This window comes from Palaemon carinicauda, chromosome 7 (assembly GCF_036898095.1).
Source record: "Palaemon carinicauda isolate YSFRI2023 chromosome 7, ASM3689809v2, whole genome shotgun sequence".
NCBI lineage: Eukaryota > Metazoa > Arthropoda > Malacostraca > Decapoda > Palaemonidae > Palaemon > Palaemon carinicauda.
In genome coordinates this window covers 120,561,999-120,574,498 of record NC_090731.1, presented here as the reverse complement: position 1 = coordinate 120,574,498, position 12,500 = coordinate 120,561,999, and the positions used below count along the sequence as shown (strand labels likewise).

The 12,500-nt window shown below is 30.1% G+C and overlaps 1 protein-coding gene across 1 annotated transcript in view; it reads right to left on the bottom strand.

Moving 5' to 3' along the window:
* The window catches only part of LOC137643628 (uncharacterized), a 233,985-nt gene that overhangs the window by 31,175 nt on the left and 190,310 nt on the right, over positions 1-12,500 (bottom strand). The window contains 3 exon segments of the mRNA XM_068376348.1: positions 1-499; positions 1,939-2,095; positions 8,901-9,049. The exon segment at positions 1-499 is cut by the window's left edge and continues 2 nt beyond it. Of these exon segments, the coding sequence (XP_068232449.1) occupies positions 1-499; positions 1,939-2,095; positions 8,901-9,049 (805 nt within the window).

Genomic DNA, 12,500 nt, shown 5'->3' with positions numbered 1-12,500 from the left:
ACCACGTTGAGAGCATACGTACACGGTACCCTAGTACGCCCTACGCGATTTCTTGCGTAGCAAATTACTTGAACCGGAGCTGTTGGGGTAATGGTGGCATATGACCTCACCGGGGACGAAGGATCAACACGATGAGGCAACAGAGAATCCTTAGCAAGAAGGTCTTCCTCTTTCGGCCACGAAGGAGGTAACGGAGGAACCTCCTTGGACATCGACGTATGTGTCATCCTGTAATCAGAGTCCGAAGGTAGAGGCTGTCCCGGAGGTAAGTTGAGGACGTTTGTCAGTTGCGGTATTTGCTGGGGTATTTCCCCTCCCCCCGCCATAACCATGCCTTTAGGATCCACTCCCTTGGGAATGGGCATAGGCGGTGGGGGCGCCACCATCCAAGTGAAGGAGATGTCCTTAGGAACTGCTTCCATTTGACAGGACAATTTTATGGTCTTGTTTGCAGCCACGACCAGTTGACTTTGGGGGTTACCTGAGCAGTAAGGTGCATCTAGAGAGATGAGAATAAAAGAACAGAAGAGTATTATTAAGTGCACATCGGTATGGATTGATAGATTGATTTGAAGTTTTCTGGTATCCTAACATCGATCGCTATGGAAACTTCATAAGTTGTGTACTTGACTTTCGAATCGAATCTGATGAGCAATATCATAGGAAATAGATGTGAGATGATATAAAATAGCTACCATATACATTACTAATCAATTGATTATCTGTAAATACATAATGAAGGTATAAATAGAAAAAAAAAAAATGGGGGAGCATTTGAAGGATTCGTATCAAGTTACAGAATAGAACTCAACAGCTTCTAAAATGGCTAATGATTATGACGATTCCATTGAAAAAAAAAAAAATAGGATTTTAGTGCAATGAAAACCTATAATGATAATTGATATCTTTTACAGTTGACGAATGATCTATGGTACCATCTGAATAGCGTATGAAAAAAATGGATCATATGAGCTACAATTTCTTTGAGTGTCTAACTTGAGGAAAAGTTAACACAGTACGCACGATTCTCGTAGGCATTTGAGTAACATGTAAAGATTAATTGACTAGACTATGGTCTAGAACTCTAAAATAACATCTGAAGAACAAACATATCTAATTTCAAAATAAGCTATGGTGTTGAAAATTCCAAGGTAGGTAATAGATTATATGCATTATAAAAGTTTTCCTCTGGAAATATTTGGAAAGTATATAAAAAAGAATCTGACGCAACAGAGCACCCAAGAGGACTGTGGGAAAAATATTAGGTGAATAAATATTAAAATTATTTTGAAGACAACTGAGCTAAATTTGAATATGTCATGGTCTATGAGAGCTTCTAAGGATAAGATGGTACTTATAAACTTCATAGCTTCTTTCAAAGCATCTTAGGAAAAACAACTCAGAAATTTAATGAGATTTTATTTCCAAAAAGCGTTTAAAGAAATAGAAATTTCTATTTACTTCTGTGTCCCTGTATCTAATATCAACAGTTTTTTAATATTTTTTTCTCTCAATGGTATATACATAAGAAATTGAAAGTACAAAATTTTTTACACGTAAATAATGTTGAAAATAAACTGAAGACTAGGAACTCTTATTTCTAAATTGTCAAGGTTTTCGGCCTCCTTTTAAATCAGACATGAAAAAACACCCTACCAAAATACAATTAAATTCAACTAATGAAGATTTTTAAGTAAATTAATTTTACAGTATATTTATCATCAACTGTACAGATTTTACTTCATTCATAACCTGTGTATGTCCACACACATACATACATAAGGTAGAAAATGGAGCTAGAAAGAAAGTTAAATATACAGTATATTCTTCAAGACGAGAGAGAGAGAGAGAGAGAGAGAGAGAGAGAGAGAGAGAGAGAGAGAGAGAGAGAGAGAGAGAGAGAGAGAGAGAGAGAGAAATTCCATTATTCCAACTTACGAGCCACTTTAAGATGGACGGCATTGGAATGTCCATCCCCTTCGGAATTGGAGGCCAGGCAGGTGTACAGTCCGGAGTCGTTGCGATTGACGGGAGAGATGACCAGCGAGGTGTTATTCCGACGCCATCGCCTCCCGGTTACAGACACGACCCGACCCTTTCAAGAAAAAGAAACAATGGGTGATCACTATTATTAAGTCTTCATTGTTTGTTTCCTTTAATTGCCCTTAACCCTTGAAGAACAATTAAGAGCTAATAGATAATTAACATTTATAAATCCTCGTCGTTTGTGTCCTTTGATTACCGTTAACCCTTAAGGAACAATTAATAGCCAATAGATAATCAACATTCATAAATTATCAATGTTTGTTTTCGATAATTACAGCTGGTAAGGATGCGATGAGAATGATTACCAACAATGTCTGGCATCAATTTCTTCTTTTGTTGATAACAAATATATTATACAAATATACACGTGGGTACAATAAACAGCGTTGGTTATGTGTTCATTTGTTCCTATAGCCTTCAATTTATGGAGCAGCAAGTCTACCGCTTTCTATAGGTTTACTTTTTTTATGTGTTAAAGAAATATAGCTATACTCCGAGACACCATAAACATGTCTTGGAACATATTCAAAGGAAAGAACCTCATTATGCTAAAATATACTGATGCCTCTAAATCTTCACTGGGTGCTGGCTGCGTTGCAGAATCCTCAGATAAAACTAGTCAGCTTTCATTACCCAGTGAAGCATCAGTATTCACAATTATCTGAATTATCCGGAACTGCATTAGTATTCGATATTATTAAATCAATTGAAGATAGGGCGAACCATAAGTATGTCGTTTATACTGATTCCAGAAATGCCATAGAAGCCCAAAAGAGTTACACTCATAAGAACTAATTGGTATTGAAAATTAAAGAGCTCCTTTACAGGTTCTATGCCGGGGGGGGGGGGGTTATAAATATTAGAATATGATAGATTCCTGTCAATGTTGGGATCATTGGTAATGAAAAATCGGATGTTGCAACTAAATCATCAATCTATTTAGCAAAACAAGACATTAAACTATCTGCAAAAGATTATACAACCCTTTTAAAGCATTTCATAGCAGAAAATGGTAAGCTCGGTGGAAAATTAATATAACTATAATAAGTTAAAAGAAATAAAGCCAAATGTTTCTCTATGGCAATCTTCATTACAAAAAGAAAGAATATCTGAACTAGTTTTAACAACGTTGCCTATAGGTCCTACAAAATTGACCATTGTTTTTTATTGTCACACTTCGTGAAGCAATGCAATGAGTGTGACAGTATTTTAACCATAAGACATATTTTTAGCGACTGTAATGTTTAAACGAGAGAGATATTTATGGTTTGGAAAGTAATGTGTTTTTTTTTACATTTTCATCGGAGTTTCTCTGTTTTAAAGATTTTAGCATTTTCAAGAAACAGAATTTGTGGATAGAATTTAAATTTCCATTTATCACAGGTTTTTATCTCTATCTTTATCTACTATGAAACTATTTTTTTTTATTTAATAACCTAAACATAAATATCTTTTCTTCTCGAATTGAATCAGGCTGGCTCTGCAGGAGTCGAACTTGACTAATTTAATAATAATTCTTTAGGTTTAACCTTTTCCTTCACTTTTAATAGTTATATTTCCTTCAAGAACAAAATAAATTAAAATCGAGTATTTACCCACATAGCTCAGGTACATATCATTTACATCGAGAATTCTAAGTCATTGCTTTTCCAGAACAACAAACAACTTCACCAACACCTGAACAAACATGTGCACAAACAGTCTTGCATGGGGATATAGAAGGGAAGAATTTCCCTAAGGTGTAACTCAACAAAATTCCTTTTGCCCTTAGACCCTTTCTCTAGGCCGGGGAAAAAAGGGCACATCGATATATCACACAACAGTAGACATACCATTCAGCATAGACCCATATATCATGGGCCGTGCGTACGATGCTATACTTCCGCTCATGAAGGTTGAATATATGTACGGAATTACACTTTTATCTGATACACCATTGGATGATGCTCTTCCTTTTGTGTAGTTTTTTCTCATCCTGATAATATCAGGCAACATTTTATAAATAATTATAACCGTTCAACGAAGTACCTATATAATTTTTAACTCTTTACATATATACATATATATACAGTATATATAGTGTATATATATATATATATATATATATATATATATATATATATATATGTATGTATATATATATGTATATATATATATATATATGTGTGTGTGTGTGTGTGTATATATATGATATATATATATATATATATATATATACATATATATATATATATATATATATATATATATATAAATATATATATATGTATATATATATACATATATATACATGTATATATAAGATATGTATATACATATACATATATTTATGAATCTATATATATATATATATATATATATATATATATATATATATATATATATATATATATGTATATATATTTATATATATATATATATGTATATATATTATATATATATATATATATATATATATATATATATATATATATATATATATATATATATATATAGATTTATAAATATATATATGAATATATATATATGTGTGTATGTGTATTTGTGTGTGTGCATATGTGTGTATCCAGTCTAAGTTATCAATGGCTACGAATTCTCCATTACGTTTTATTGCAGAAAGCTTTATAGCTATCTCTCGTAAAATCTATTTATTGGCTGTTTCCATCTGCTCATTACTCTTGGCTCTATTTCTTCTCCACAATGAGTATTTTATGATAGTTGTATTTGAACTCAGGTATAATAATAATAATAATAATAATAATAATAATAATAATAATAATAATAATAATAATAATAATAATAATAATAATAATAATAATAATAATAATAATAATAATAATAATGTTTCAAAAGTAAACATATTTTAACAATCTACAGAAATTCGGAGTCCTAATCTCATGTACATACTTTACCCCCCTTTTAACTCTGTATTATATTTTTCTTTTATTGATGGATAATTTCATCTTATCATTTTATTTATGTGTCTTATTTATAAATAATTTTTACCTAGCTATTTATCACGTGTTCAAAACCTTTATTACTCAACGATCCTTTGGATATGATAGTATATATAGATCTTTTCTATTAGTTTATTTTTCTCTACCAACAGCCACTTCGGCATGTTTGTTCACTTCATTATGGCCTATAACATTTAGCATCTCTCTCTCTCTCTCTCTCTCTCTCTCTCTCTCTCTCTCTCTCTCTCTCTCTCTCTCTTGAATATTCCCAGTAACCCCCAAAAATAGCAGTCGCTAATCCACTTATTTTCTAGCTGAACAGCCCAACAACTTTCCAAAAACATTTCTGCTTTTGCGGAAATTGCCTTCTAATCAGAATATTTCTTCCCTAAATTTCTCTGAGAATTTACCGCATAAACCCAGTGCTGGTGATTCGGAAAAAGGGAAATTCCATTAGCCTCGTTGGTACATGTATTTCTGCATCCGTGTATTAATCTCTATCTAATTTTCATTATTATAATTATTGTAAATATTATCATTTATGAAACTATGAATACGTTCATATACGGAAATTGTAAAAAGGGAACATAAAACAGGAATTAACTAAAAATCCATACTATTGTATTCTAAGGTCTATTAGAACATTGAAAGATGTTGAAGCTGACTCTCTGGAAGAGGAACAACGCAGAATAACTGTGGCTTCGCATCCACCTTAGTTTAGAAATTCCAAATTGAACGAAAGTTTATGGAAGATGGCCAAGCGGGATATCCTTTGCCAAAACTCTTAAACTCAAGTTTTACTATTTGTAAAAAAACAAACCATCCCTTTGGGCAATTTTATTTGGAGAATATAGGTCATTTGTTACATATATGATTAATGAGATGAGGCTTGATGCAATGAATGAAAGTAATAATTTTGAGAAAGTCTAAGAAAATAAGATATTTCATGATTTTCAAATGCTGTAAAAAAAAACACGTATGAAATAAAAGTTCTGTCTAGTAAACTTACAGCCTCACATTCTTTTGCTGGGTCTCTCTAATTATAAATATTGCCCTTCACGTGATGATGAAACCACGAAATATTTAATCTAATTCTGTTTACGTTCGCCATCAACTAATTAATACTACAATATACATCTAAATGGGTCGATGAAAATAAGATATTTATGTGGAAAAAATCAAAGGGTGGATTAAAGAATTCTAATGTGGTTGGCAAATGGAGAGAATGTGAGAATACAGGGCAATTAAAGTGAATGATTTGCAAGTGCTTGGAGAAGAGGAGAGAAAAACGTAAAGTGTGCTTACAAGAAGGAACAAATGAGATACTGCACAAGAAGGACCTTATGACTTAAGATGTTAAAAAAAGGATTTTAGGTAAATTTCTCGAATGCATTTTCTCGAAAGTCAAATTCTCGAACTCAATTGCTCGAAAAATAATTTCTCGAACTATCATTTTCTCGAATCCCATATTTCTCGAAAAATGATATCTATTTTGTCGTGAAAATTAAATTGAAAAGTTTTCATGTATTTCAAGGAAAAATATATCCTTTTGAGTTGACAAACAAATGTTAAAAATTTATTGTAAATGAAGGAATGAAAAAAATACAAAGGTTATAATTTTATTGTATGTATAAGAATAATATAATTTAGAATTAAATACAGTATTACAAATTAATCAATCAAAATGAAATGTTGTATGCTACACTTCGTAGATATTCTTCGACAGGCCTCTCTTCGTCTCTTTATTTTCTGATTTTCACTTGTTTTAGTCTGACTCATTTTCTTTCTACTTTGTTTTTCCATACTGTATTATTTTATCTAAAAAAATAAAGTTAATTTCTTTTATGACGCAAAAGTGTGATTACAAATAGGTACGCAGTGTATCGTGCATAAAACGTACGCCCGTACATACAAGACATCACGGAATGCTAATAGCCTCCTTATAAATTGGTCTTTGCCGCTCATGAGATACTTTCGATTAGGTTCGAGAAATTTTCTTGTTTGTTTTCGAGTAATTGACATTCTAGAAAATGATAGTTCGAGAAATTATTTTTCGGTTCATTGAATTCGAGAAATTTACCTTCGCGCAATTGATTTCGAGAAATTTGCCTGACACCTAAAAAAAGAACATGCAAGACATATTTTCCTAGTATATGTAGGAAGTATTTGTGTGTATTTAAAAGAATAGGTTAAATAAACGTATCTTCAATTCAGAGAATAGATATTGAAAGCTTGTGCCTAAAACACACATCGACAATATTTTGGTGCAAAAATATCATGCCACGCTTAGATATTCTCTCTGGCCAGACCATTTGTAAAGTTACTGCTTTAAAACCTCATGATAAATCTGTTTTTACCTCTCCTGGATTACAAAAGACAAGATGCGTCCACATATACATTCTATGTATGTAACACCCTAATTACTGTCCACGTCGAAATTATTTCTTTCAATAATACCGGTGAATTTAGTTTTGATGTTACGATATTTGATTCAGTATTGAATAACTTTTTCTTTCCCAATATGTTTGAAAGACTAGAGCAAAACTTAAATACAAACAATGACTTGAAATTTGCATAACTAAGACAATTCTAAACATGGCCGTAGAAATTAAAGAACATGTTCACTGAAAATAAAGTTTTAGACACATCTTAGATGAAATACATTGCAATGATATATGATTTTATAGTAGTATACGCTAGCTGTTTTAGAAGAAGTGAATCATATAAAAACATTTTTAGGAATTTCCGATCTAGACAGTATTTGCCAACATGCACATATTAGATGAAAGACATTACAATAAAATATGATTTTGTAATAGTATACGATAGTTGTTGGCTATTAAAATTAGTAAAACGTGTCAAAACATCTTTATGAATTTTCTATCTAATGTGATTCCTCAATCGGCTATTTTTTCTGTTAAACTACTTGATTTGGTGTTTTTTCTTTTTTTACAGCAATTTTTTTTTATTAATTACAATATCTTCAGGATTTGAAAATTATGAAAAGAAAATAATCGAAAAGATCTAATTAGCTTTAAAATATCATAAAAATGAAGTAACACGTATAAAAAAATTTAATACCACAAATCTTTGATACATCCTTTCTAATGTTATTAAGTGTATTACAATTTATGACACCTATTGCGTGTCAAAACGTAGCACCCAAATTTCATAATATATGGGTACGTTACATGAACATAATCAATTTATCTTATAATGTATTAAATAAAAGCACGATACTGTTTCAGTATCATTTAGAATTCGCTATCCTATATAACAGATTTGGTACATTAGCTTAAAATATTCGCTATGTTCCTCGTAAAAGAAAGAAAGAGGCTTTGCTGTGTTCTTTAATAATAATAATAATAATAATAATAATAATAATAATAATAATAATAATAATAATAATAATAATAATAATAATAATAATAATAAAGGATAACGATAATAATGAGAATGATTATAAAAGATAAGAGAGTCTCAATAGCAACTATCAATATCAATAATAATAAAAGAAAATATATTATTTGTGGCAAATCTTATCATTATTTGTGTTATTACTATTATTACTGCTATTATAATTATTATTATTATTATCATTATCATTATCATTATCATTATCATTATCATTATTATTATCATTATCATTATCATTATCATTATTATTATCATTATTATTATTATAAGTAGTAGTAGTAGTAGAAGTAGTAGTAGTAGTGGTAGTAGTAATATTATTATTATTATTATTATTATTAGTAACAGTAGTAGTAGTAGTAGTAGTAGTAGTAGAATCTCATGATTTCAAACTATCGCGCACTGTTAAGGAAATTACACATAAACAAACCTCGCTGTAGATCTTTTATCAACGGCAAATCTCAAATGAAATAGTTTCCTTACATTGTGCAGCCAGGTGATGTTGTAAGCAGGAGGGTCTGCCCTCACGGAACAGAAAAATGTGATGCTCTTCCCCTCCAGGACTTCTCTGCCACCTCCTCCGTCTGCGCTCCTGTGACCTCCCTCCACCAGGAGCTTTGACTCCGGGACATCTGGAGAGGAAAAGGATTCCACAATTATGTTATGAAGATTTAAAAAAAAATGTGGATGTATAAAGATGTTCCAATGTAGGCAATAATCAAGAAGAAAGCTTTCAAAACTAACTTTATTATATTATAAGTTGATATTAGAATTATTGAAATTATCATTATTATCAAAATCACTAAAACTATCATTATTAATATTAAAATTATTAAAAATTTTTATTATCATTATTATTAAGATAATTAAAATTTCTGTTACCATTAAAATATTTAGAATTATCATTGTTATTAAAACCATTAAAGTTATCATTATTATCAAAATTATTATTATTATTATCGTTAATACTATTATTTTTATCATTATTATTATTATTATTATTATTATTATTATTATTATTATTATTATTATTATTATTATTATTATTATTATTATTATTATTATTATTTGCTATCTCAAGTGTAAAACGTGTTTCTTCCCGAAGTTCTTGGATTTCTTAGTTTGAAGTCATTAGTTAAATCCAATATGAAATAAGCTGAACATTATAAATTAAAATCAACTGCCACATCAAATACTAATCACATCAAATATTTTCAATTTATATACAACTTTAAAAAATCAATTTTTGTTCAATAGGTTATTAGAATTACTTATAAACTCAAATCCAGATACTAATGGTAGTTAATTAGGATTAGAATTCGACATTTCTCAATGCAAATACATTGATTGATTTGGGGTTTTCTAGCAAAGCGACATTTATTCTCGAAACAAATGATACTGAGATAATTAATAAGTAAGTAAGAAATTAATTTCGTTCCATTCAACTACTTCAATATCCGAATAATATAATAGAATTTTATTTAATCAGTGGCCATATATGATGAATATGAATGCAGTAAATTAACAGAATTGGAATTTGCTCAATAATGCCCACGAACACCTAATTGGATTATGCATATCTCATGAGCTTAAAAGAAAATTAATTTTACAATGTTACCTATTATTATTATTATTATTATTATTATTATTATTATTATTATTATTATTATTATTATTATTATTATTATTATTATTATTATTATTATTATTATTCGCTACTGAATGTGGAGATTTTAATTTATGATCTGATTTTCCAGCTCTGGCAATTTTTTTTTTTTTTTTTTTTTTGGAAAAAAAAAGAAGAAAATCTTGTTCACTAGTTATTCAGAATTTAAATAAACATTAAAGTAACAAACTAATATCAAATATGCCCAGAACGACTTTCCCATTGCGTACTTGAAAATATCTTACTACAGAGATAGTGAAAATAGACATCGTAACTGGAGAGCTTTTCATTTGATGAAGACGTCTATGGTAAATTATACAGCAAAAATTTTACAGGTAATTGTTTGGCGATATACCTATAAAACCTTATCGCAGTGTGATTTCCTAATGAACTAGATTACACTGTAAAAGAAAAAAAAATAAATAAATAAAAAGAAAAAGAAAAAAAACTAATATTAATCGGAAATTCTCCGTAGAAATATACTGTTCTGAGCCGTATTTCAGTAAAATACGGGCGACCGTAATTTTGCCATACTTTGTTAATATCTATTACGGGTTGGTGACCGTAATATCACTACTTTACGTCATTATATCCGTTTTTAATACGGTAAAAGTCCCTGAATAAATGTTGCCAGACATTTACCATTTTTTGTGCAATATTTTAATATTGTATGATGAGGTTATTAGTCATTTTGAAGCAATGGTGTCAAACGAAAAGGTGATCAATATGTAATGACAGCTGGTACACATTCGTCAGTAGCTTCTTGCTTATTGGCTAGCGTTTGCATGGCAATCACATTAATGCTCAATGTTACGTTGAATCCGCAATAAACATTATCTGCTGACTAGCGTGCTGCTTCAGACAGCTAATGGGGAGATCTCACTAGTGGGCTGTTCTCTAAATCAGGAGCAGTAAATTGTAGAGGTATTAAGAGAACAAGGATTTAGTTTTTGCTGCATGTAAAACTTGAAGGATGCGTAAATTTCAAAGATCAAGTATGCTGAATATTGTGCTTATGTCACTAATTATGTAATATCATGTTTGCATTGTGTTATTTGCGTCTTCATGTTGCTTCCTGATGGTGGCTTCTTGAAAACATATGGAATCCATTTAGAAAGGCCATTATCCTTTCTCAGTGCGAGTCCCCAGTAATTCTCAATCTGGGTTATTAAATTCATACTTAATTTCTAAGGATGTTGTGCATTTTACAATTCATGAAAAAAGTTTGGCTGGTGTTAGAGTGTTACAATTCTATAAGGATTCTTCAATGGGCACTTCAAAAGGGGGCCATGTTCTATTGTGATTGTTAAAAAAAAAATGGTGTACAAGGTGAAATATTCATTGATGATTTTTTCTTTCAGTTTTACAGTTGGAATAACCAGGATTTTCAATATACATAAAATCGAGAATCTTATATCATGGGTTTCACAATGAAGCGTTGTAAATTACTAACTCAACTAAAATATAGTGACGCATCTAATGTTTTATTCAGGGCAGGAATATTTTATCTAAAGGCATATTCCTATATTGGTGTGTTACTAATAATTTTATTGATGTTGGAGACAAAAGAATAAAGAAAGAGAAGTCTTATGTCAAATGGCAAAGCCCATTTCTTACGTGTAGCAAATGATGCTATATAATTCAAAAGAATGTCTCGGTGTATTTCTTCATCATTATAAGCCTTAGCAAAGGTATTACATATATATATATATATATATATATATATATATATATATATATATATATATATATATATATATATATACATATATATATATATATATATATATATATATATATATATATATATATATATCAGTAATTAATGAAACATGTGTGTTCACGAGAAATTTTTCTTTACTATCCCCTTACATCATCTTTTTGGGTATACAAATTGCCCCTGTGTGGAATAAGGGTGCCTATTTTGTAAAGATCAATAGAAGTGATCAAATAACTTATTCATGGATATCTAGATGAAAAGAGGATTCATATAACGGTACATTGGGGAACAGAGACCTTACGCCAAAAGATGAGATTACACCATCATTAGAAGAATTCTAGTCTCCAGCTCTGCTGAGAAATATAGATTATATTTATCATAAAACATTTGTCTTTGGATATTGTTCAGCATCTCTAAAGTCTGGAAAATTCCGCAGGTTTTCAGGTGCATAAGTTCTAACATTCCCATATATGAACCCCTACGTTACAGTCTTTAAGTGTGTTTTGCTAAATTAATGAAGTTTTGAATCGTCATGAATGGCATCCAGCCTGCATAGTCATTCACCTGTAATTATTATGTTAACCCTCGATTTGGTAGAATTAGTCTCGATCTTGAGGTTTATGGTCATTCTTCTACGTTCCAGAAATATTTTAGAATATGGTGTTTGACAATGCTTGTGAGCACCTGTGTGAAGAGC